Source organism: Cavia porcellus, unplaced genomic scaffold (genome assembly GCF_034190915.1).
Source record: "Cavia porcellus strain 051 isolate PalLab524CR breed Dunkin Hartley unplaced genomic scaffold, mCavPor4.1 scaffold_6, whole genome shotgun sequence".
Lineage (NCBI taxonomy): Eukaryota > Metazoa > Chordata > Mammalia > Rodentia > Caviidae > Cavia > Cavia porcellus.
Window position 1 is genome coordinate 28,270,266 of NW_026947489.1, and position 27,079 is coordinate 28,297,344.

Genomic DNA, 27,079 nt, shown 5'->3' on the forward strand with positions numbered 1-27,079 from the left:
TTAATTTTTAAAAATATCATCACATTTAAATCTGGGAGTCATGGCACATTCCTGTAATCCTAGCATTCAGGAGATATGAGTTTGAAGCCAGCCTGAGTTTCACAATCAGTTCAAGGCAAGATTGGACTACACAGTGAGACTGTCTCAAAAAACTTTAAAAAGAGAGATATAGCTACAAATTATAGATATATATACACATATATATAGACATCTATATATCTATACCTATCTCCCTCTCTATATATATGTATCTCAGCACATTGCAAAAAAGTTTGTTAAGTAGAGTTACTTGGATGAGGACAATAGGGAGAGACTCTGAGGTCCCATCTTTAAGACCCATCTCTTCCCTGCATGGAGAAACCTTCAGGCTTTGCAGATGAGTTTAGAAACTACTTCCTTGAAGCTTCTTAGCTGATAGTTACTGCTCAATTCTATCTTCACAAACCTGCTCCTTCAAAAATTCTATGTAAAACACTAAGAGTTTCTATTTATTCCTAGTATTTGCTATGGAATTGTTTAGATATTTATGAAAAAATAAACTGACAAATCTCTTCCTCAAATTAGTGATGTGTGGAAATGACTATGGAAAAATATATAAAGAAGGTAAGTTATGAAAGCTGGGTTGCTAAGATTGAGAATTTAGTATTAATTCTTGGGTAGTAGGATAGTTTCACTCAAATATAAGCATATGTACTTATGTAAAACAAGTGAACAAACATATCTACAAATTTTAAATGGCCATCTTAAATGAGGTGACATAGCAGTGTTTTAATCCTTTAGAAATATTTAAAATGCGTAAAATTATATGTATAGAGAGAAGCCGAGACAAATTCTCAGAGACAGGAATACAATTTGGAGGTTCTTTTTAGTAGTCTAAGTCTCTACTTGTTTTTTTGTATACTTTTACTCAGAAGCACATCCGTCATGGTCCAGGAAATAGAGTACAGATTCTCTTTTCCTATCTTAGCTCCCACACTCAATAAAGATAATTAAAATCTGGCAGCTTGTCATCCATAAGTCTAGTTTTTATATGACCACATAGGTAAAAATATGAGATAATTTGTAAAAATACTGTAGTAGAGACAGTTTGGTTTATGTATTCAAGTAGAAGATTGATAGTAACTCTACTAAAACTTATATAGACCTGGGAATCATAACTAGTAGAGACTATAATTAAGTTAACAGAACAATCCTGGAATATCTATTTATAGGTATTAAGGAAAATTATAACTCCATCAACTCCTTGATTGGCAGATCTTACTTTAGTTCTAGAAAATTCATTTTTTTATTTATTTACTTGTTAATTTTTGTACTAGGAATCAAACTCATGACCTTGTACTTGGCAGGCAGTTGCTGTGCTGCTGAGCTATATCCCTGGCCAATATTTTTTTCTCTTTTCTCATTTTTTTTCTTTTCCCTTCCTTTGTTTCCCCCTCTCTTTTACCTAGTTCCTCTTCCCATTTGAACATTTTCTTTTTATTTCACAATATCTATTATACACTTGAGTCCTTGTTTATGCTTTGTTTTGCACATCAGAGAAACAATGTATTTATATGTGTCTGATTTAATTCACAGAAGAGAATGGCCTCAAAGTGTATCCATTTAGCTAGAAATGTCATAAGCTTATCCTTTGCAGCAGAGTCGTACTCCATTATAGAAAAAAACCCCACATCTTCTTTATCCATTTTTTAGTTAATGGGCATTTGGCCCGTTTCCAAGATTTAGCTACTACAGACTGTGTCCTCCAGCAAGATTTGGACACAGGGTTTGTTCTAAGGGGTCCACAAAGTTCTCAATTTTGGGAACTATGTTGCTAACACTCCAGATAATTTCTGAGTCAGATAGTACCTTGTGTTAACATCCTTTGAATCTTCCCATAGTACAAGTTATTCCCCCTGTAAAGCTCCAGGGCTTCGGTGCTATACGTGATCTAAACCACACTGTCTTTCACACAATCAGGAAACAAACAGAAAGAAAGGGATATACAGTCATGTGAAAGGGTACACTGGAGTCTACCATAACTGCACTGATACTCAGTTGTGTTGAGAATTTCCATTTTGTCTCATCACTGATAGTCAGAATAATTCTGCCTCATTTACTCTGCTTCTATGTGTCTTCATGAGATGCGATCACTCTGGAGACTGAATATATTAAGCCTCTCCAAGGATAGATGAAAATTCTTGTCCTGATCACAAACACTATAACTCTCTGGAGACAGGTACCATGGAACCAAGAAGGGAAACAGGAAAATGCCTGGAAAAATAAGACAAGAAGGTTTCTGACATCTGGTGGCAGGATTAAAGTCTCCTAAAAAGCCTCTGGTGGGCTCATTGCATTTGTCAGAGTGAAGTATTTCTTTTGACCCTGAATATTCTAAATTAAAGGTCTTCCAAATATTATGGAGAATTCCCTGATGAGATAGCCACAGATCTCAGGTGAGTCAGGGCCTCAGAACTGAGATGTGTTAGTGAGTTGGGTGAGTTATTGTCTAAACTGTTAGGGAGCCCAGACTATACAGCCATAATTGCAAAAATTACCAGTTAATTCATATTGCTTTGAGGGGCCCCACATGCTTAAATGCCTTTAGAAGATGGGTGAGAATGTGAAGATCAGACAGTCATGTTTCTTAGCATAGCCCACAGCATTTCTTTTATGATTGGCCCATCTCTGTGGCACATCTGAAGTAGCATGAAGAACTGACAGGTGAGAAAAACTACTTAAGACATGGTTCTGTAACCTTTTTGGCATATAACAGCTATAGTAATCTTATAGTAAAGCAGCTTGGGAGACGGAATACTTGTGATTTATGTTCTCTACTGCACAGTCCATTTATCTGTTCTTTTACCACCCACACTGTGAAGTCTAAATAGTTAGGAAACCTGTTTCTTATCCATGCTGCATGTACAATGGTATGTTGTAATGGTGAAAAGTGCATGGGTGTTTGATGGAGTCTGAGAGATTCAGGAGGGTATTCTGGTTACTGGTTGTGTGACTTTGGCAAGTGACTTTCCAGATTTCACTTTCCCTATCTGGTAATTGAGAATAATACAATGTACCCCTTGGTGTACTATGAAGGCTAATTAAAAGGAAATTAACACTGCAAATCAACTAGAAACACATCTGACACATGGACACTTTTTATGTTATTATCATATTATTATTAAATTGCTATAATATAGATTTGAAAAGATGACATCTCTTCTCACCAAAATTTGTATTGAGCTATATAAAGTTTTATTAGCTATTAAACTTACATCATGCAACTCAAATTAATACAGAAAAAAATTACTCTCTTTAGAAGATATTTCTATCTTACCTTTGTTGCTTCATTAATGATTTGGAAACTGGTGCTCTCTCTGCCTATCGTGACTGAGTCCAACAATGCCCGATAGGTGGAATTCTTGGAGGGCTGCTGTTTCTGACGCCTGTAGATATGGAATATATACATGTATGAGAACTATTTGTCACTGTTAGCAGCATCCAATAGACTATTATTACGTGAGAGTCATTAAAATTTACTACAATAAATATAAACTGGGCATAGATTATACTCTAAAAAAACCTCTCATGAATAGAACAGTGTATACAGAAGGCTATTTGGTATAAGACAGGGAGTGATATAAAAATATATGTACTTACAAAAGAAATGCTAGGGGAATAAATAAGTTAGCACTTGTTCCTCACAGGGACAAGATGAGAATTGAAAGGGATAAGATGAGATTAACCTTGTCAATTTACTTCTCTTTATATTATTTTTGAACTATGTAAAATTATTATCTATTCAAAGATATGAAATAAAAAATTAGCTCAAAAAATTTTGGTACTTAAATATAATACATTTTAAAAATTTAAATCATACAGTAGTGAGTATATAAAGTTAAAAGGTGAGTCTTGTATCTGATGAATTATTTAATCATTAAATTTCCTAATTGACCTTTTATTTAGAAAGTCTACCTAGTTTTCAAAAATTCAATACCACTAATTTTTAAATACAGTCCAGAAATATTTTGATCCATTTGATATTTATTTTCCATACCTGTAGAAAGCAATTTTGCTGCAGTCTCTGAAAATGTTTCTATCCACAGCTTCATCTTCAACACTAAATAAAGACATTTTAAGAAACATATTTTACACAGGGTTTGTGAACCCAATTTTACTGATACAAAGTAAGTCTTTGGAGTATATTTTGCAATGGAGAATTGTGTCACTGACATAACACAATAATATCATGTAATATAACAGCACTTATGCTGCAGAATAGTAATCTTTTGTAAAAAACTCGAGTCAGCAAATATCAAATTCTAGGATTACTTCAAAAGCAGTAGAAAGAGTACTGTTCCTTATGAAGAAGTGTTCTTTAAAAATGACTGCAACAGTTATATCTCAAAGAGCAAAAGAACAAGGCAAAACCCCCAAACAAAGCTAAACCAAAGCCCTATTTTCAGCAATAATTCCAGAAAACTATTTTTCAGAATATTCGTTCACTGGGTGTTTGGCTCTGCACAAGAAATAAACAGTTGTGTCCAAGCTTTTTGCAGGAGCCTAACCAGCAACTAGACAATACAAGCTGATGAATACTCTGAGAGGTATGTGCAAGGTGCTAGAACAAGAGTAGAAACTAATGCAGAAGATCTTTTATATTTTTTCTTTTTATCGGTACCGGGGATTGAACTCAGGATCACGCGCTTGCAAGGCAGGTGCTTATGCCGCTGAGCTAAATCCCTAGCCCTCTTTTGCTTCTTTTAGATAATGCTGATAATGTTCTTTAAAGGCAAGTTTTTAACAATGCTTCTGGAATAAAACTCAAACAAGGTGTACACTGCTCCGTGAATATATGTATTTAAATAAACCTCCATATAACAAAAACAACTATTGTCTATATGGAAAATAAAAAACCATATTGGCTTTCACATAGAGATGTGACTGAAAACAGCTGTAGTCTGCATGTTCATTATTTTGTAGGAAGCTATAATTGAATACAATTTTTAACATGAGAAAACAAGCCCAGATACAGTTGGTTATCCTAACTTGATCATGAAAGTAATTAACACTTCATTGAGCTCAGTTTTTTGCCAGTTTCTTTTAATCAAGTGTGCAAAGATTAGAGAATCTTACAGTCTCCTCTTTCTAGTTTTGAAGAATGAGTTCTGAAATTAATTAGCTAAACATGGAAAGTAACATGCTAGAAATTCGTGTGTTAGTGGCACAGTCACAACGTTTCCACTGTTAGTGTTACTTACCATCCTAAAAGTATTTTACGGGATAGCTATTAATACTAGCTGCTCTATTCAGAATTGAGTAAAAATGATAAGACACACAAATATCAAATATTCAAATAAGAAACGCAATGAAAAAAAAAATGACAATAACACCCAAAACCAAAAACCAAACAACTTCCCAGGCAAGGTGGCAAACACTTGCAATCCTAGCACGAAGGAGGCAGTGGAGGCCAGCCTGGACTATACAGCAATCCCTGTCTCAAAAAGAAAAAAACAAAATAAAACAAAAGGAACCGAATGGACCTCTGGCCGAGGATTTAGCTCAGCGGCATAAGCGCCTGCCTGGCAAGCATGAGGTCCTGAGTTCGATTACTGGTACAAAAAACAAACAAACAAAAAAAAACCCGAAACAAAAAACAAACCACACACCTCAGTAAGCCAGGTTGGTAGCACAGGTTTAATTCCAGCTATTTCGGAGGCCGAGGCACAAACCTCCTAAACTCTAGGCCAACAAGATCATTTCTATGAGATGGGGGTGTAACCCAAGTGATATAGCACCCCTGGGTTCTATCCCCAGCACTATGGGGAAAGGGAGAAAAATCAATGAAACTCAAGGCAGAAAGTTGCTTTCAACCCCGTTCCCTGGAATCATTTGGGGCCCAGCACTTTGTTCTTTACCTGATTTCCTCTTTCCCAGATGTTTCCGTGGCTTCCCTGTCACTCATACTGGCTTCCAGCTCGCAGGACAAGGCCTCCAGCAATCTTTTTAAAAACTCACGCAGCGGTCTTCCTAAGTTATGACCAGCATTTCATCTCTGCCAAATTTCCGGGAAACAGAGTCCTTTCCGCTTCCATATAGAGTAACAAATCTTACGCCTGCTTTTTTTTTTTTTCTTCCTAGTGTTTCTACAATTATCATAGGTAAATTTTTCTCGATTATAGGTGGGTGGTGTGGACTGTGCTTTTATTGGGAACCTCTGGAGCAGAGTAGGCGCAGAACTGATGACCCCTGGAAGGTAAAAGGTGAGAGATGAGCTCAGAAAGCAGCAAGGCTGCCTCTTTGACTGGAGCGAAGCTGCAGGTCCATTTCCGCGGGCCACGCCACTACAGCTGTGTGTAGTCTTGGGTGGGAAGTGCCGGCCGGGGGGATTTCTAGAGGAGCTATCGCGGGCCAACTCTTCTGTAGCTTTCTACTCTTCAGGGTGGAAGGGGTCTTTAAAGCTTATCTGTTACACTGTCCAATTTAGCAGTCGTTTCTACTTCTGCACTGCCAAATTCTGGCTTCTGCTTTAAACAGCTCCAAAACCAGAGACCTCATTGCTAGAAGCCACCATGCAGCTAGAATCACTGCTTCTCTAGACTTCTGACCCTGGGTGTCCGTCTTTGACGAAGGGGTGAAGGGTTGGGGCGAGCCGGAGGAGGAGAGAGGCAAACGTTGCACCGAGTGGCACCCTGGTCCCCAAGCCTTTTAAGGGACAGGAGGCAGAAGAGAAACGAGGCCGGACCCGCTTCTACGGACCATCCTAAACTAGCTTACCAAGTTGACAGAACGACGCCTGCGCAGTAAGTTGAAAGTCTCACGTGGAGTTCGGAGTATCGTGGAAGGGGTACAAAACAAGCCTCCAGACGTTTGAGGACCCGGATGATCCGCCCTCTGCGCAGGGCCGGAAGCGGGCAAGACAAACCGGAAGGAGGTGAAACGGTTTCTGTGGGTACTCAAAGGCTGTGAAGATGGCGTCGGCTGCGTGGCTTCAGCTGTTGCCTGTCATTCTTCTTTTGGGGGCTGAACCTTTCCCATTGTCACTTTTTGATGCGGGACCGGCAACCGTGTCTGCTGCCGACCGGTCTAAGTGGCACATTCCAATGCCGTCTGTGAGTATTACAGTAGCGACCGAGTCTCGAGAAGTGGGAAGTGAGACTACGGCAGTCCAGGCGGTCCATGAATGTTCTGAAATGTCCACTTCTAGAGGGTGGGATTCCGGGACGGTGTGCGTGCAAACGGACTGAGACCCACCTCCCAGCTGCAGAAAGGAGCTGTGGAACGGTTTTTCATCGGGCAAGTGATAGAACTTGCAGTGCCTGACTTGAGAGTACAGATGGAGTGGTTTAGACCTCGATATACACATAAAGATAGTAGCGTGTCTTTTAAGTTTCTTTCTTTCTTTTTTTTTTTTTTTTTTTGTCTTTTTCCTTTTTAGCGGTTCCAGGGATCGAACTCACGACTGCCTGCTTGCAAGGCAGGTGCTTATGCCGCTGAGCTAAATCCCCAGCCCCCTGTCTTTTAAGTTTCACAATCCGATGACCCTGGGTTGGATGGGGAGATATGTAAACGGCTTCTTTCTTTCTTTTTTCTTCCGCACTTTCATTTGTTTCTGCGTACTTTTACTTTCGAGATGGTTTGATTTCGGTTAAACTTTGAAATGGTTACTTTAAGATTGTGTGGCCATTAGGAAGCGTAGGGAAACTGTGTTTTAACACAGGAATGATTAACATGGAAGAAACAGTTGTGTAATGTAAAGCTTCATTTGCCTCTCTCACTTTTAAAAACTCATTTGAGTAAGATATATTCCTGTGAAGGACAAAAAACAGATGCAGGCAGAAAATGCTAAAAAAAAAAAAAAAAAAAAAAGCTATCACGTTGGTATTTTTGTTTCATTCCCTCAGCTCACTGATTGAAAATTTATATGGCAAGCATTAGCTTGAAAATCTTTTAGGTTTTCATTTTAAAATTTTTGTTTGTAACTACAAGGGTTAACAGTGGTCTTTTTAGACAAAGTGATACTCAAAATAATTATTTATGAAAATGACTTTATATTGAGCAAATCTTGGAGTTTGGATGTGATGGAATTTCGCTAAAAGGAGAGATGTTCGTGTTTTAGTTAGAAAACCAATTTAGGTATTTTATAAATTTAGGTGGTAGTATTTTGTCTTACAATTGAAGCCTTCTGATGTTAATTATCTTCCTTTTCTTTGTCTTTGCAGGGGAAAAATTATTTTAGTTTTGGAAAGATCCTCTTCAGAAACACCACTATCTTCTTGAAATGTGAGTTTTTGAATTTTCATAGTGTTTATTCGAGTTTTTTAAAGTTATAAACTTCTTAATTACCTGTTTACTACCTCAGATAACCTACTTGCCACACATTTTTAAGTTCTGAAATGTCCAGCATGATCTAGGTATAAGCATTTATTAGACTTAAGACCCTTTCATTAAACATATAGTTACTTGTGTGAACCTTTATTTTTCGTTTACTGTCCATTATATATGTACACACTATAGTTAATTTACACTATATTTAATTTTGTATACATTGTATATGCTGTACATAAAACAAGTATTTTGTATACTATATTGGATATGTATGTTGAATATATAATATTACATAGTGTGTGTACATATATAGTGTCAAAGTAATTAATGAATTACTTTAATAAGTTATTAGTGAGTTATTTTTCTCATTGCTGGGACGAATACCCACCACCCAAAGTTAAAGAAGGAAACGTGTGTTTAGTTCACAGTTTGCAGAGGTTTTCAATCCATAATTAATTAACTCCACAGAGAAGAAACAGTCTGTGGCAGGCAGAAGGTAGCAAGGAAACAATGGATGACCACAACTTTTTCTGTCCCTTACATCTTATCCAAGCTACTTAGGGCTACTTACTCTTTTCCCAGTGACCTTGACGACCCTAGCATTGCACCATGAATCAATTCCAGTGTTACCTACTCTAGATCTAACCATCTGAAAAATCACCTATAATAGCATGAGATTTTGGTGGGGACAAAAACATACAGAGCCATAACCTACAGAGTCCACCAAAAAAAATATATATACATCAGGAAAAGAAAAACTTGCATAAATATTTTAATAGTAAATTTATTGAGACCTTGTGAGAGTAATTGAAGTTACCTTTGGCCTCTACAGTTACAAAGAGGTGTCAGCGTGGAGGCCATTAGCTTTTAGACATTTACTAGTATGGCAAACTGATACTTGGGTAGCCTTGGCCATCAGGATTGCTGCACATGCACTTCGAATTTCTTCTCTAAGGCTTGGCAGTGTAGTGAGTTTTCTTTGATATATGACCTCCTCTAGGGTTCCCCTGATGGAGATAACACCATCTGTTGGAAAAAACATTGTACTATTCTTTTGCTGGAGTGTATATAAACTTTTTTAGCAGGCTCTATATACACATACACCATATTTATATATATATTAAATATATGTTCAGTCAGTTTACAGGTGAGTTACATTTAGTGCCTTGGTCGATTACTATACTGATGTTTTAATATGTTCTGAGTTGTAATAGGTACCACTGATTTTATTCTTCATGGTTGTTAGGCGCTTACAGAAAACATGACCTAAGGTAGTTAGACCATTGGGTCAGAGCAAATATATTCAGTAGATCTTTTATTTACCGAAAGAGTATTTTATCAAATTGAAATTCAGGGATATTATTAGGAAATAGGGGTTATATAGGAAAAAAAACAGTTTATCTAGTGGAACAATCTGGTATCCCATTGTTTATTGTTGTAAAAAGCTTCTAGTTTTAAAACCAGCTTTATTTTAGGGAATAAATGGCTATGGGAAGCTCTATGTTGAGATGAAGCATGAAAATCCAGGTCAGCCAGGTATGGTGATGCACTCCTGTCATCCCAGCACTCGGGCAGCTGAGGCAGGAGGATCCTTGTGAGCTTGAGACCAACCTGGGCTACAAAGTGAGCCCAAGGCTAGCCTGAATTGCATGGTGAGACCCTGTCCCAAAAAGACCAAAAAAAAAAAAAGTCCAGATCATTCATGTGTACTTCTAAACATACCTCCATGAAAGTGCACAGTTGTAAGTCATACTTGGAGGAATTTATTCTTTTAATTGTTTAATAAATAGTTGTGAAATACTTGCTGTGGGCTGGATCCTCACGGTTTTTTTCCTTTGAAGAGTCTTACTTATGTAGTTCAGGCTGGTTTACAACTTGCTGTGTCTTCCTCCCTCAGCCTCTTAAAAGCTGGGATTATTGGTATGCACCACAGTGCCTGGTTGGGTACTCTTATTTTAAATACCAGGGAAGTGATAGAAAATTTTCCTTTTTTTCTTAATCTTACATTTGTAATGAGGTTTAAGGAGCAGGTAATTTCTATATCCATGAAAATATAACCCGACAGATGATTAAAATTTGATTTAAATCAAGCCTACTGTGACACACTGATCTTTCTTACGAAATTTTGTTTACTGGGTAAGAGTAGTTTTTGGTGATAGCAGAATTTGTCTCTTGGAATAGCCCAATAGCCTGTTCTTTCCTGTTTATTATGGACAGTTTTTTTCTAACCTGTGTTTTGATTTATTGGTATTTTTCAAGGTTATACAAACTGTATTTTGAAGTGTCCACATTTTATTGTTTTTGGAGGATTTGAGGCTCCGTAAAGTTTACACTTTTATCTTTGTTACTTACGTGCTTTTATATTTACCTGTTCTATCTGATTGTATGCTTTTGTGGGTATGGTGTATAGCTTGTGGGTATGGGCAGGAGCATTGTCTCTTAAGGACTTTTATTCAAAGTCCTAAAGTTTGTCTTGGTTTTTTTTTTTTTTTTAAATTGGTACCGGGGATTGAACTCACCACCGCGCGCTTGCAAGGCAGGTGCTTATGCCACAGAGGTAAATCCTCAGCTCATCTTAGTTATCTTTTAACATAAACAATATTTTTGCAGCTAAATTCTTTTGCGTCTCTTTTGCTAAGGGGATGATATTGATGTCTAATTAACTTTGTATCTCTATAGTTTGATTTAAATAGTACATAATCAAATTGCAATATCTTGTATATAGTCTCCATAAATTCTGCTAAGCAGGTCAGAATTTTTTGTTCAGCAGGTCAGATATTTGCATATTCTGGTACAGCCCTGTGAAAACATGTTAGTCATTTAAAAATTAGTTTGAAAGCTGGACCTAGTAGCATATCCTTGTAATCGTAGTACTCAGGAGGCTGAGTCAGGAGAATTGCTATGAGTTCAAGGCCAACGTGAATTATCTCAAAAAGCCAAAATAAATAAAAATAATTTGAAAATCAATTTAAAACAGGAAAAGGGGATGCTTGTAATTAGATTGCTGCTTTTGCTGTGAACTCCTGAATAGATCTTTAAGTGCAGTCAGGTTTATTTTTGTTACATTTGCATTAAGTAGGGAGACTTTAATATGTTCTCCCTTCTATATTTGGCATGGATGATAAAGTGAATTCTTTTTTTGTTTGTTATTTTATTTTATTTTTTAACAGTAATAGGTATCACAGTATATTTCATTATCTTTACAATAGTTGTTCTTTCACTCATATATCAAAATAAAATGAAATACAGAACATTATAGCACTTATCAAAACAGAATATTGAATAGAGCAGTACCATTAATCAGAATAGAGCAAAACAGTAATAAAAATATTTGCCTTCAAAGAGATGGTAGAAGGAAATCCCCCTTATTTGGGATGGTCAACCTCCCAGGAGATGCTCAGATCTCTGGTTCCCATTTGCTAACGGGTGGGGGGGAGGGGGACAGGAGAAGTGGGATGTTTGACTGCACCACTAGGTTCACTATTGCTTAGCAGGTAGGCAGGCTCGTTGCTTGGTTTCCCAGCTTCATAAATTCCACCATGGTGTGGATCTCAGAAGACACTCCCCCTGGAGGGGCTGTAGTCTGCCACACGGCAGCCACTTACCAGGGAGGGGAGCTGCTTGCTTGGCTTCCCAGCATCCTAAGTTCCAACATGGCGCGGATCTCAGGAGCTGCCAGTGGTTCTCCCTCTGGAAGGTGATAAAGTGAATTCTAATTTCCTCCAGCTAAGAGAACAAATCAGTCATATAGTTAGACTTATATTTTCTTTCTTTCTTTTTTTTTTTTTTTTGTGGAACGAGGTATCAAACTCGCGGACCTTGTGCTTGCCAAGCAGGTATTTATGGCACTGAGCTAAATCCCTAGCTCGTCAGACTTACATTTTCAAGTCTTCAAACTAATGTCTTTTTAAAATTTTTTCTAGTGCAAGGGATTGAATTTGGGGCCACACACGTTAGGCAAGCTTCTACCACTGAGCTACACTCCATGCCCTACATTAGTGCCATAATCTGTTAGAAAGTTGTATTCTAATCTATACTTTAATGAGTTATATGAGACTTTTACAATTGCATAAGGCTTTTCTTATGGTGAATTTTGAAAAAAGTCTGGTTTTCTTTGTTTTTGGTTTTGTTATTGCCTTAGCCATGTTTTTTTTTTTGTTTGTTTGTTGCTCCATCTTGATGTCATTTAAGATTCAAACTACAGATTTTTTTCCTCAGTGGAACTATTATTTGTACCACAGTTTTAACGTTGTGAATTTTACCAAGTGACGTCTCTGATGTTCTTAGTCTGTGGCTTTTCAACTGTAATGTAGCCTTTTAAAAGGACTTTAATAATTTATTCCTTTCTCATTCCTCTTTTGTCCAGCTCTGTGCTATTGTATCTTTGTATGTTTGTGTTCTGCTCAGTAAGTGTTTGAATAATGGAAGACGGCTTTTAATTTAGACTGACTTACTACTTCAAGGCTTTTCTTAATAGAGATCTAGAATTTGAGGTTTTAAGACAGAAATAGAACTAAAGTTTCAAAAGGATAAAGTACTGTTTTTCCTCCATGAACAACAATACTTTTATCTGAAAAATATTGCTTTATTTCCTTAATGTTTGGAGAAAGGAGTGCTTTTGAATATCTCAGGTTAGAAAATAGGATATAGACTAATAGGGTAATGCTTCTAAGGACGAATGTTTTGATAATCTTTTATTCATAATGATTTCTTTTGTAGTTGATGGAGAACCTTGTGATCAGTCTTTGAATATAACCTGGTTTCTAAAAAGTGCTGACTGTTTTAATGAAATCAACAACTTTAAGGTAAGGAATGTAACACTACAGACTTGCTGGGCCTGGCAGTGTGTGCCTATAGTCCCAGAACTAAGGAGGCTGAGGCAGGAGGTTTGGTTGAGTTTGAGGTCAGCCCATACTATGAAGTGATTTTAAGAGCAACTAGAATTACATAGTGAGACTGTCTCAAAAATTAAAACAACAGCAAAAACCCCTGCAGACTTTGCTTGGATCTTATAGGTTGTCTGGTCCCAACCTCTTTGTAGAGGAAAGGGTATTATGTTAGTTATGTTTTACTCTTTGCTGGGACAAAATACCCAACACCCAAAATGAAGAAGGAAAGGTTTATTTCTTACAGTTCTTGGAGGTTTCAGTCCATACTCGGTTCCAAGGCAGGGTGGCAGCTGCAAACTGCCAGGTGCATACGACAAGACAAGAGAGAGACACACACCTTCTTCCTGCCGTTACATCATATCTTGGCTCCACCCCTGGGTGGGTGAACCGCTTGCACCACCAATCCAAGTGCTAGACAGTGAACCGATCACAAATGCTAGATTTGGTCCAATCCATAATTCATAAGGCTTGGGGGCCACTGATATAAACCATGACAGGTATTGTGTAGTTAGAAGAGCAAAGTGAAACAATAACCTATGCATCTCAATTTGTAGTCTGTGTCACTAATTCTGAAACTTTTGATTTCAGAACTCTTTTTTTTTTTTTTTTTTTTTTTTTCCCTTTTTTTTTTTTTTTTTGAGGCAGGGTCTCACTATGTATTTGAGGCTGACCTTGAACTCACTGTGTAACCCAGGCTGGCCTGGAACATGTGATCCTGCTGCCTCAGCCTCCATGCTGGGATTACATGTGTGTGTCACAACACTTAGCATAATTCTTACATTGTTAAAAATTACTTTGGATTCACAAAAAGCGTTTGTTCATATAGGTTTCTCTTTTAGAAATAAAAGCTGAGAAAATAAAAAAATATTTAAAAGCACTAATAAGTACTGCATGTTAACATAAATACATTTAAATGAAAATAATTTGTTCAAAAGAAATCAAAGTAGCATTGTTTTGCTTTTTGTAGATCTCTTTAATTAAAATCTGGCATAACAAAACAGTTAGGTTCTTGTAGTAAATAATTTTTATTCAGCCTGTTGTGATCCATTATTTTAGTTAAAGTATATGTTAAAAATTTGATTTCACACAGTTATATAGTTAGAAAAAGAGATGGTATTTCAATGACCTTTTCAGATAATTGGAGATGTTCTTTGTTTCTAAATCAAAATTCAATAATGGAAATTTCTATTTAGGTATTTTTATTTTTTTTTTTCTTGTATTGGGACTTGAACTCAGGACCTTGCCCTTGCCAGGTAGGCACTTTTGCTGCTGAGCTATATTTCTGGCCCTAATAAATGAGAATCTCTTAAAAGTTGAGCTTTAGAATCTGACAAAAGAGCCAGGGATATAGCTCAGTGGCACAGTGCCTGCCTGGAAAGTATGAGGTCGTGAGTTCAATCCCTGATACAAAAAAAAAAAAAAAGAAAAGAAAAGAAAAGAGAATCAGACATGTTCAGATATGTTCAGGGAGTTATGGCTATAGGTAGGTGAACTATGGAATCTGAAATCAAATTAATGGACTTTTTAATATTCTATAATATAAAATATGCTGACATGTCTCAATTTGAATGAGTCTTTTACCTGTGCATGATTTTATAACATCATTCATTGATCATTTAGAAAACATTGGTTGACATCATTATGTAAATCTTTAAAACATTAGTTTATTTTACACTAAAATCTAAATTATACTTAAAACTCCTGCCTCCTACTCTCCTTCCTATCAGTAGTTTCTTAAGTGTTACGAGCCATTTAGTTCGTACTAGTTCTTTAAAATTCCAGTTTTTGCTTGAAAGCTCAGATTTTATCATTGGTTTGTGTAGTGCTGTATCATTGGTTTCTGTAGTGCTGTGTTTGTTCTCTTCCTTGAAGTGACAGCTCAATTTCAGAATAGCCAAGTCTTATAACTATATTGAGTCATTCTATTAAATAAAACAAAGTAGCTGGTTTAGTTATACAGCAAAATAGTTGCAAAGTCCCATTTTGTCATGTAGATTATTAAAAGTGACATAGTGTCACAGATGTAGATTTAATAGCATTACTAATTTTTGCCATTTCACCAACGATACTCAGTTATAAAGCTTTTTTTTTTTTTTTTTTTTTTTTTGCCTTGTGAGCTAATGACTGAAGAACAGAACTAGTAGTATAGTTTCTTGCCACTGCCTTGGTTCCTGGTAAAGGGCATGATTTTACTGTTTTTCTGCCATCATTGCAAGGCAAATAGTTTTGATCTTTTACTCGTTGTGAAAGACCATTCTTTGAGAGTTGCTGTAGTATATATAATAACTTTGCCATTGCTCTTAGGCTTTCTCATTCTGTTTACATCCTGATATTTGCCATTTGCATCATTTCTTCCTTTTTTCCCCCACTAAGATTTTCCTATTGAAATTTCTTTACAAAGATAATTTGCTCTTAAAAAAAAAAACCCAAAGTCACCATTCTGACTCTCTGCTTAGGGTTTTTTTTTTTTTTTTTTTTGTCTTTTTCTTTTTTTATCGGTACTGGGGATTGAATTCATGACCACACACTTGCAAGGCAGGCGCTTATGCTCCTGAGCTAAATCTCCAGCCCCTTCTGCTTAGGTTTTTACATGTATTTTTTTGAAGTATAGATACTTTTTACTTGCTTTTGTTATAAACATTGGATTAGCTTGATATGGTGGGAATGAAATGACTGAAGAGTTTAGAAATAAATATGATTTGAGGTTTCATTGATCTTTTTCTCTTAATTATTTGCTAATTGAATATAGTAAAAGAGGTTCATGCAATTTGAAACTTGATAAGTGCTTAGCAGATCCTCTCTGTAGGAACTTTTGGATACAGGATAAAGTGTGGAGATGACAAGCAGAAAGTGGATATGGTACTGGAGGTTTTTTTTTTTTTTCTTTTTTTCTTTTTAATGAGGGCAAGATCAGAGATACGGGTATTAGAAAAACCACAAAACTGGTAAGTGAAGAAATTAGGTTTGGGGCTATGAATGGCTACAATAGTTTTATACTCTGTCTTAATTTATAACTACAAATATCTTTTGGTTGATGTAATTTAGGTTATTTTTATTAGTACATATTTGCAGTTCATGATGATTACATTCATCTTGGGGAGTTGATACATGTACATAACCCATCTTACTTGTTTTTATTTGTCCTTTCTTTCTCCTTACCTCTATTTCATGTTCCCCTTCTTACTTTCAGAATATTTGCCCCATTTTCCTATTATCTGTCTTTTATTTCAGGATTTAGTTTATGTATACTCCAGATTTCTTGTATAAGAGAAACCATGCAGTGTTTAAGCTTGTGAGTATGATAGGTAACTTTTAATATATTTTCATGTGATTAAAACCTTCTGTTCTCTGGCAGTTTCCCAGTGTTGCTGAAATTACTACCCTTTATGAGCTAAAGACAAGACTTCTTCAATTTATAGTTTACTAATGTTAGATTTTGGATATGATTATAATCTTTTTCTGATTCTGTTTTTATGGTGCTGGTAATTGAACCTAGACAACATTGAGCTACATTTCTATCCTTTTTCACTCTGTTCTACCCCTTTTCAAACATTTTATTTTGAGATAGGATTTTGTTGTGTTGCCTAGGCTGGCATCAAATTTGAAGTCTTCCTACCCCAGCATCCTGAGTAGCTGCAATCATAGATATGTGCAACCATGCCTCACTTGATGCTGTTAACTTTTAAAATAGACTCAGAGCTGGGGCTTTAGTTGACTGGTGCAAGTGCCTGCTTAACAAATATAAGGTCATGAGTTTGATTTCCAGTACCAAAAAAAAAATGGACTCAGAATTACATTTGTACCACCAGTGATCAGTTTGCTTGTGTCTACATAGCTTATTTTTGATAAGTAAGTTAAATATTTTATATTTTTCTTTTTTTCTCAGGCAGAAGGAGAAGAAACATATTTAGAAAAACTTAAAGAAAAAAGAGACTTGTCTGGAAAATACCAGACATCATCAAAACTGTTCCAAAACTGCAGTGAACTCTTTAAAACACAGGTAACCTTTGAAAGTGATTGGAGGAAAGTTTAAGAGGTTAAAAAATATAATAGCCTGTATTTTCTCCTGTATCGATTTCCCTGTCAGTTAAACAGAAATGAGTTGGAATCTTGTTCTGATAAGTGCAAAGTCAGCCACTTACATATTTATCTTATTAGAAGAGTGTACTTTCTTTCCTTTGCGTGTAAAAAGCCAACTGCAGGTTTTGTTACTGTTGTAAAATATGTACAGCTTTTTAATGTGTAATTTGATGTATTATTCAGTGACAGTTAAGTAATACATTCACATTGTTGTGCAGCCACAACCACCATCCATCTTCATAGCTTTCATCACTCCAAATTGAATTCCATAAATAATCACTCCCATTTGCTGCCAGTCCCTTGTATCCACTTGAGTGTTCTGGATGCCTTATATACATTGAATCATACAATTTTTTATTTAGTTATTTTACTTTACATAGTGTTTTCAAGGTAAATCTATGTTGTATTTCATTTCCTTTTAAGGTGAATTATATTCCATTACATGTATGCATTAATTTTATTTATTCATCTGTTGATGGTCATTTAACACTTCAAATTTTGAATTCTCTTGTCATGTGTAATTAGCATCTTCCCAGAAGAGTCAGAGCTTTATGTTTTATTGTTATAAATCTAAAGTTGAAAGGGTATCCCTCCCTTAGGGTTGAATTTCACAGCTTTCTTGGAGAAAGGAAATTTTTTTTTTATTACTTACACATGTATAATCATTTAATATAGTTTCTGATATGAAATTCTGTTCTCTCAGTAATGGAATCTAGTATCAGTTTTCTGATGGAAAAATTTTTATAGGTATTGAAATAGTTAATTTGTCTTTATTGTATCTAAAGATTTCTTTGGACCGACACATGGTAGCATATGTCTGTAATCCCAGCTTTTCAGGAACCTGAGGTAGGAGGATTGCAAGTTTGAGATCAGCCTGGGCAATTTAAACTTAGCAAGACCTTGTCTCAAAATAAAATTAACGGAAGGAAAGCAAAAGCTGGGGATATAGCTTAGTAGTGTCCTTGCCCACTGTGTGTGAAGCCCTGAGTTTACTCTCCAGTGTAGAGTAAAAAAACACTTTGAAATTTTTAGTAACTTGCTGTGAAGTGGCAAGGAGTTTCTTGAAAGCTAAGTTTTCTGGTTAGTCACTAGAAGGTGTTGATAAGATTTTCAAAATAATTGGTAATTGCTAAGCAAAGAAAAGTAATTGCATTGTAAGTCTGGCTCTTGTCCTAGCTTAGATTTTATGGAATTAGGGGCGAAAGAAAATAGCTTTAAAATGGTAGAAGAAGTGTGGAAAAATAAAACTAGAAGCAATGCAATTTTGAATCATTTGTATGTTTTCTGTTGGTTCTCTGAGCAATGCATAAAGATAGGAGGATTGGTGATTCTTTCTTAGATTTGATTATGGAAAGTGACCTGTTATAACTATGGCATGTATTATGGAAGGAATAATGGATTTAACAGACAGAGGTCAGGTTCAAATCCATTTCCGTCTTTATAGTTTTAACAATTTAAGCCTTATTTTCCCCATCTGTAGAATGAGAGGAGATTTTCTAAGGTCTTCCATTTTATGTATAAATCATAATCTTAGATTTTTGCCATTCATATATATCGTCATGCTTATATGGTAGAAAAATCGAGTGGCCAGTTTGCTTTTGATACTTTTTAGCTCACAGCAAAAGTTGTTCACTTTGTAGTTAATTGGGAATCTTGTCTGCTGATGCTTATTACTATCTTAATATTATGATATTATGTTTTTGCTTTAATCATTTCTAGGTATTTTGAGGTATACTTTTCCTTTACTGCTTATACATCTTAGTTTTGTGTTCGTTTTATAGATCTTTTCTGGGGAGTCAGTGCATCGGCTGCCTCTTTTAGGAGAAAAACAGGAGGTAATTATTTTCCTTTTGTATTTTTGAAAGTAAAAGAAATTATTCTGAATTAATTTCCTTGTCTTTTTTGTCGTGTTTAAAGGCTAAGGAAAATGGAACAAATCTTACCTTTACTGGAGAACGAACTGTAAGTGAATTTGGACATTTGAGACACTGAATACGTATTTTAATGTTCAGGTAGTTTTGAATTATTTTCACTATGCTAGCATTTACAAAGAAATGTAAGACCAGAGGCTGTACACCAACATGTTAATTAATGGTTGCCTATAGTTGACATTATGAGTGATTTTTATTTTCTTCTTTGTGTTTTTTATATTCTCTATAGTGAATCCTGTATTGTGTTGGCAATTATTCTTCAACAAATATTTTTGAATGAGAAGAAACTCATTAAAGAACACTTAAAATTCTATCTAAAATTATCTATGATAAGAGTATAACTAGAAGAGAGTTTTGGAATTCTGTCTAAGTTGTTTGAATTTGGAATCTTTCTGCTTCGACCTCCCAGTGTGTTGGGATTATAGGCATATAGCACCACACCTTCTCTCTGTTTTGTAATTTTTTTTTTTTTAGACAGTTTCCCTATGTAGTTCAGGCTGCTTTTGAACTCACCATGCAGTCCAAGTTGGCCTTAGACTCTTTGTGATCCTTTGCTTCAGCCTCTGAAATGCTGAAATTACAACCTTGCACCACGATGCCCAGCTCTGCATTTGTATTCTTAATACAGCAGCCTAGTAAATGTATAGCTGGAAGAATCACTTAATCTAATTTATTTGATGCTTGGAATTTTTATCATAAAATACATTTTGAACTCTTAGCAATTTTTTTCTTGAGTTGTAGGACATTTTTCAGCATTTAAGAAAAAACTAGTTGTACAAAAAAAACCTTATAAATGTGTAAACTCTGTTACCCACATTGAGGGGTTCAATTGGTGAGTGAAACTTACTCAGATTCTGTGGATAAAAGATTCTAAGATAAAACAATGTTAGTTGCAAGTCTAAATAGCAGTGTATTCTTTCATACACAGGGAAGGAAGAAGTTTTCCCTTTAATTCGTGTATCTTAGTCTTGTGCTGGGAAGACTAGTGTTTGTGGAAAGCCTCAAAGACGGGGATTAGAAGGGTGTTGCCTCAGCTTCTCTGGCTCTGGAGGCAGTGCCGCTCTCCCTATTATAGGCTAACCCTGTGGTTAACTTTTCTAGTTAAGTGGGAGCCTGTGTCAGCAGAATTGTGATAATCTTAGAAAGGGTATTGAGCAAAAGGAATCAGGCTCAAAATTTAATATATATCATTTGCATTCACTGATACCATCACAAATGTTTTTAGGTAATTGAATATTCCTTAGTTTCATGGAAACTTTGTAAAACACAAGCTAGCATGGTTTAGGGATTCAATGTAGTAGTTTTACTTGAGATTTACTTTGTAAAAAACAAATATATTAAATGTGACATGTGTATATGACTGGATATAAAATGTCCTGTCTTAGTATTTTATGATCTCGTGTGTTACTATGTACACTATAGGCTAGCTTGATTTGTTGTTCCCTTTTAATGAAAGTGGTGGACTCTTTCATGTTTCTGAGGCACATTCTGCAGCAAGGTTTTCATGTTGAATTGTGTACTCTTAATTCTTAAAACTTGAAAGTTTCATACCTTTCTTCCCCTTCCAGGCAATGCATGAGCCACTGCAAACCTGGCAAGATGCGCCATACATTTTTATTGTACATGTTGGCATTTCATCTTTAAAGGAGCCATTGAAAGAAAATCCACTGCATAATCTTTTCACCAGTAAGTTCATTGTTTTCATAAAGTTTGTGATTTTTTTTTTTTTTTTTTTTTTTTTTTTTTGGTCTTTTGTGACAGGGTCTTGCTATGCAGTTCAGGCTGGCCTTGAGCTCACTTTGTAGCCCAGGCTGGTCTCGAACTCTCAACAATCCTTCTGCCTCAGCCTCTCGAGTGCTGGAATTACAGGCATGAGCCACCATGCCTGGCTAAGTTTGTGTTATTTTCTACTTGTGTCAGATATGGTAGATAGGATAAAATTGCTTTTGGTGAAAGAATAATTTAGTAAGAATGTTTTTGTGAAGTAGCAAAATTAGAGGGAAAAAATTAACATCTTCATTCAGTATTACCAGGTACTTCATACATGCTTCCTTATGAAATATTGCAGGTACCAAATTATGTTTTTCTTCCTCCTGCTTTTAAAAATTTTAATTATTATCAGGTATTCTCTGAATAATTAGTATTAGTATCCTCAAAACTTGGTCAGGGCCTGGTATGGTGGGGCAGCCTGCAATCTCAGCACTCAGCTGAGGGAGGAGGATTGCTGCCAGTTTGAGACCAGCCTGGGCTACGTAGTGAGTTAAAGGCCAGGCTAAACTACATAACAAACCCTTATCTCAGAAGAAACAAATTTGGTCACCAAGTCAAAAATCATTAACATTGGTACTTTTTTGTTATCTCAAGAATTTTTCTTACCTGTTCTTTTGTTGGTGGAGAACAGTTTGTAGAGCCTTCACTTGTACCTAGAGTTTTGTGGAACTCCCTCTGTGGTTGTATTTTCTGTGATTTTCTGTTTTTGTTTCTTCTTTCTACCTTGCATTTTTTTTCTCTACCTTCTTGTCTCAAGTAAAATATTGAACAGAAGTGATGGCTGTTTTTATCTTTTTCTGACTTTTGGCAATATTCATATATTTGCTATAAGTGTGATGTTTACTATAAGTTGGTCAAAGTAGTCTTCATGTGGTTAAGAGTGTTCTTTTCTATTGAACTTACTACATATTTTCCTTTTTTGTACATGTTTGGCAAGTAATCTATCACTGAGTTACATATTCCTAGGCTCTCCTTTAAAAAAAAATACAAAGAAGTGATGCTGTTTTATCAGGTTAATTGATATTGTTGATTAAAATTAGCCTTTTTTGTTTAATATGTTCATGTGGCACATTATATTAATTGCCTTCTTTTTTTTTTTCTTTTTCTTTTTTTTTTTTTTTTTTTTGTCTTTTTCCTTTTTATCGGTACCGGGGATTGAACTCATGAAGGCAGGGCCTTATGCCGCTGAGCTAAATCGCCAGCCCCATATTAATTGCCTTCTAATTTAAAATTTTTCTTAAAGCCCAGTGTGGTGGTACATGCCTGTAACCCCAGCACTTAGGAGGCTGAAACAGGAGGATTGACATGACTTTGAAGTCAGCCTGGGTTACATACCGGTAGTGAATTTATGAACTACATGGTATAAGACTGTCTCAAAACAGACAAACAAAAAACTATTATTAAATTTCTTGGATGCCTGGTACTTGATCTTGGTAATTATGCATTACCATCCCCTCCCTCTCTAAATAACAACATGCCTATTGCTGAATTCTGTTAGTATGTGATTAGGGTCACTGTCCAATGTTCAAAGTAAGATTGGCCCCAATTTTTTTTTTCTTACTCTGTCTTCCTCTGGTTTTGGTTATGCTAGTGTCATGCAATGAATTGGAGAATGTCCCCTTTTAAAATACTCTTTGAAGCAGTTTTTGTAAGGTTAAAATTTTCCAATCTTTGAGTGAATGGTAGAACTTACCTGTCTTACTATTGTGACCTGATGTTCTTTTTGTCCATCCTCCTTCCCTGACTGATTTTAAACATTTATTTTCCTTAGTAGTAATGTGTTCTGATTTACTTTTTGTTTTCTTTGAATCTTTTTTTTTTTTTGAGAAATCATTCATTTCACTTAAGAGTTCTTCCTCTTTTTCTTAATTTCTTGTTTTACTTTGTCTTTTGACACAGGGTCACACTGGAAGTTCAGGCTGGTCTTGAGCTCACAGCTTCCCTCTTTGCCTCAGCTTTCAGAGTACTGAGATTATAGGTGTGTGCCACCATACCCAGCAAGATTTTATAATTTTTAATATTGCTTTTGTCTTTTTAACTTGTTAAATGTTTTTAGAATTTTTAGTTGTATTTTTATGCTGATGAATTAGCTTTTCTTTGTTAATTTCCCAACATTTCTTTGACTGCTTTTTTTTTTTTTTTGAGACAGGGTCTCCCTATGCAGTTCAGGCAGGCCTTGAGCTCACTTTGTAGCCCAGGCTGGTCTTGAACTCTCGATGATCCTCCTGCCTTAGCTCCCTGAGTGCTGGGATTACAGGTGTGAGCCACCACACCTGGGTATTTCTTTGCCTATTTTATTAACTTCTGTTTTTTCTTTTATTTGACTCACTTTTAAACTTCTCTTTCTGATTCTTTTGTTAAATGTTTAACTCCCAATTCTGAAATGCGTCTTGTGTCCCGGAGTGAAATAAGGTATATCAGATACCAGCAAGCCAGTGGGCAGTCTGGCAGATGTCTGTACGCTGACCTCTGAATATCTGTGTGTGCTGTTGCTTGTCCAAGGCCATGGTTTGTTCATGGGTGTAGCAGTCTCAGGGAGCAGTTGCTGGCGTTTATTTTTTAATTTAAAGAATGAAAAAGAACCTATGCTCCATTTTCTTTCAGTCTCTTCATATATCAAGCTTGACTTTAGTCTTCTTAAGTTTTTTTGTAGACTCCCACTAATTTTAGTGCTCCACTGAGAACTACACTTAGAATGCCTGTGGCCTGCTTTTGGGCCCAGAATTCAGCATGAACATGGATTTAGCTCTGCATGCTTTTTCTTTTTTATGTTTTATCCACTTATGGTTTGGAGCTAAGATGGTAATTATATCATCTGAAAGTCCGAGGATTATCTTTCTAAAAGAGTTTTATGTTCTCTTCATTAATACATTTGGCGACTCATCAGTACTAATAAAATGTCTATATTTTGCAGTAAGATTTATACAATTCTTTACAATGTTTTCCAGTTTATTTTTTGTTGCTGGGCATATAGCTCAGCAGCATAGCACCTGCCTAGCAAACACAAGGTCCTGAGTTTAATTTCTTTTGCCAAAAAAAGTCTCCAGTTTTTTGTTACCTTATGTCAGAATACTACTATGTGTTACTATGTACAGTTTAGACTAAATATTTTAAAAATATATCACATAATTTTAAAACGTGCAGTGCTGAGGAACCTAAGCATTAGACATACTGAGCTAGCACCCTACCATGAACTACATAGTCAGAACTTTGAAAGCTTCCTAATATGTCTTGGAAAGTACATACTTAAGCAGAATCTGGCTCAGAAATAGTTCTCTGGTATTTCCCAACTCCCTTTGTCTGCTAGGTGGTAATCAATTAGATGGCAGAAAACATCTTACTTAGCTTTCTGCCATGTTTTCTGCCTTCCTCCCCACTCATCCCTCCCTCTTTCCTTCTTTCCCTTCTGCCATTATTCCCTACTTTTTTGATTCTTCTTAAATGGCAGATAGTTCCTTCTTTATTGCAGCTACCCAGCTCCACTATAGTGGTGCAGGAGCAGGTATAGACAAACTATAAATGAATGAATATGTCTGTGTTACAATGAAACTTTGTTTATAAAAATAAAGGTGGCTAGAATTGGTCTATATGATATATTTTGCTACAGTCTGGCATAGAGTAAACAAAAAATGTGAAACAGATAATTCACTGCTGTTTTGATTACTTTTCTTGTTACTGAAACAAAACACTTGATGCCAGAGTTAAAGGAGGAAAGTTTATTGTAGCTTTGTTTGTGGAGGTTTCAGTCTGTAGTGGACTGTCTCCAAGGCAGGATGACATGACAGAGGGTTATCACAGAGGAGAAAGAGTCTAGCAGGCAGGCAGATGGCAGTAAGCAACAGGTGACAAGGCAGCCCTCTTTCTGCCCCTTATATTCTGTATAGGCTCTCAGCTTTTAGGATGGATAGCATTCATACCCAGGGTGGAGCACCCTTAAGCCTAGCATTGCACCATGAATCAGTCCCAGCATCACACACTAGGTCCAGCCACCTTTGAAAAAGTCCCACTGCACAGGGCTTTGGGGGACATCTAGATATAAGTCTTAACAACAAAGTTAGCAAAATATTTAGATTTAAGAATCAGTTCTCTGAAATTTTTGATGGCTATTATGTTTTTCTTTTATTGAATATTAGGACTTGTTTTACTTTCAATAATGTTACATCCTTTCAATGTGATAAACATTAAGTGCAAATTTTTGATCAAGTGGCAGTTATCATATGTCGGTCTAGAGAAGATCACGTTTTAGGTAAATCAGATTTTTATTTAGAAATTACCCAAAAAATTTTTTGAGAAGTATAGTTTTAAAATAGTCCATTTTAAAATAATTTTGTTAGTTACGCACAGTCTTATAATAGCCAGTAGGTTGCTTCAGAAAGGCAAATCTTTTTGATGCATGTTGCTATCGCTTTTTTAGCTTGTTAGAAGTTTTTGAAAAACAGTGAGTTTGGGAAAGTTGACTTCTGATTTTGTTTGATAGTTCTTTGTATTCATCTGAACTTTTAGTTTCTTTCATTTTGAAATTAGGCTCCTGGATGCACAATAGGGAACTAGATAGTATTTCCCTTTATTTTTTAGGAAGGGCATATGATTCATGGACGTCCAAATGAATTTGTACGGTTCTGAAAATGGTACCTTAATGTAGCAAAATTACTAAAATTAAAGTCAGAAAAAAATAAGGAAATACAGGTGAGGGGTAACATACAAAGATGGTGATGAAATGAAAAAGCAAATACTATAAAGTGTGAAAAATCAAATACTATAAAGTGTATTAGTGATATGTTGTAAGGAAAAGCATATATTGAGGGGCCGGGGATTTAGCTCAGCGGCATAAGCTCCTGCTTGGCAAATGTGAGGTCATGAGTTGGATCCCCAGTACAAAAAAAAAAAAAGCATATATTGGGATTTAGAGATGTGCACCCTTCAGTAGCTGAGGTAGTAGAATGGAGGACTGTGGGCAATCATCTGTGAAATTTAGAGGAGGCAGGATTCTTCTAGAGGGCAGTCAAGAGGGTTTTGTGGAGGATGTATTGTCCGTACTGGATAGGAGTTAGGAGAGAAAGATTTCCTTACTTCATACTGGAGTGGGTGTGAAAGTCTGTGGAGGACACAGGATGACTATGAGAATATTTGATGACTTTTAGAGGGCTGCACAAATGTAACATGGTATTCACCAGGATTGAAGCGGTGAAATGCATGTGATTCAACAAAAATGTTACTAAGTCACCAAATATGAGCATTTAAAAAAATTCTGGGTTTATTAAATTAATTCTGAGGGCTCTGTTTTGGCAGTGACTGTTGAAGTGAAAGGTCCCTATGGCTACCTCACACTGGAAGATTATCCTTTGATGATTGTAAGTAAACATATGTTGGGATTTTTTTTTTTTTTTTTGAGACAAGAATCTTGCTATATTGACCTTGGCATTCCTTGACATCGCTGTGTATGGTAGGCTGGCTGCAAACTTGGGATCTCTTTGCCTCAGCCCTTAAGAGAACTGGGACTACAGGCGTATAACACCATGCCTGGCATGACTTTGTTTTTAATGTCACCATTAAATGAGTTTAGCTTGAAAGCTTCTCTCTGTTTTCTGGCAATATCCTTTTTAAAGAATTATTCCTCCACAGTTGAGAAAATGTTCTTTGAAGTTCCAGGCTTTTCATTAGACTGACCTCGGCAGAGTTGGTAGCCCGCTAAACCTTGTTTTTTAACCTGTAAAATGAGGAGGTTAATAGTGTTTGGGTTTTGGACTTGGAAAGTACATCAGAGGTCTTCTCACTTTTCACATTGACACAAGATATGTCTTGCTGGAACCCTGTAGTTTCTAAGTCCATTAAAGTTACAAAATGGCCGTGCTTCCTTCTCTTCACTGTGTGAATGTGAGAGAAGTGTACAGCTCTGAAAATATCCTCAATCTGTTTTCAGCCTTGTTCATAGCTGCTCTTCTTTCTTTACTTTTGAGCATTTCCCGCTATGTTGTGTTTTATGACTGCTGGGTGCAGCCCTACCCTGTTATACCTTTTTCCCTCTGCCACTGTGTCTTCACTTAGGCAATTTGGGGTTGTAAGGTAAAGGAATTATTAATACAGGGGAGCAGTCACTCTTGA

General features: G+C 36.1%; 2 protein-coding genes across 10 annotated transcripts in view; one reads left to right on the plus strand and one right to left on the minus strand.

The window, feature by feature from the left end:
- Ganc (glucosidase alpha, neutral C) overlaps positions 1–6,901 on the minus strand; it is a 63,575-nt gene extending 56,674 nt beyond the window's left edge. For 4 of the 6 annotated variants that reach the window (XR_010047999.1, XM_063250196.1, XM_063250193.1 and 1 more), the window contains exons 1-4: positions 6,757–6,901; positions 5,898–6,228; positions 4,037–4,099; positions 3,317–3,425 (exon numbers count right to left, since the gene is read on the minus strand). Coding sequence is in view for 5 of the 6 variants with exons in the window: in XM_063250196.1 (XP_063106266.1) it covers positions 3,317–3,425; positions 4,037–4,099; positions 5,898–5,944 (219 nt within the window). In the remaining variant the exon portion in view is untranslated. Of the gene's footprint in view, positions 1–3,316; positions 3,426–4,036; positions 4,100–5,897 lie in introns of all 6 variants that reach the window. The other 2 variants (XM_003475441.5, XM_005006230.4) reach the window with 2 other exon arrangements.
- Positions 6,902–6,907: 6 nt separating this feature from the next.
- The window catches only part of Tmem87a (transmembrane protein 87A), a 48,160-nt gene continuing 27,988 nt past the window's right edge, over positions 6,908–27,079 (plus strand). For 3 of the 4 annotated variants that reach the window (XM_005006228.4, XM_063250208.1, XM_003475715.5), the window contains exons 1-8: positions 6,908–7,091; positions 8,202–8,262; positions 13,027–13,112; positions 17,083–17,196; positions 19,058–19,111; positions 19,194–19,238; positions 20,776–20,893; positions 26,267–26,328. In XM_005006228.4, the coding sequence (XP_005006285.1) occupies positions 6,951–7,091; positions 8,202–8,262; positions 13,027–13,112; positions 17,083–17,196; positions 19,058–19,111; positions 19,194–19,238; positions 20,776–20,893; positions 26,267–26,328 (681 nt within the window). In that variant the 5' untranslated portion in view covers positions 6,908–6,950. The remainder of the gene's footprint in view (positions 7,092–8,201; positions 8,263–13,026; positions 13,113–17,082; positions 17,197–19,057; positions 19,112–19,193; positions 19,239–20,775; positions 20,894–26,266; positions 26,329–27,079) is intronic. The other variant, XM_063250209.1, reaches the window with a different exon arrangement.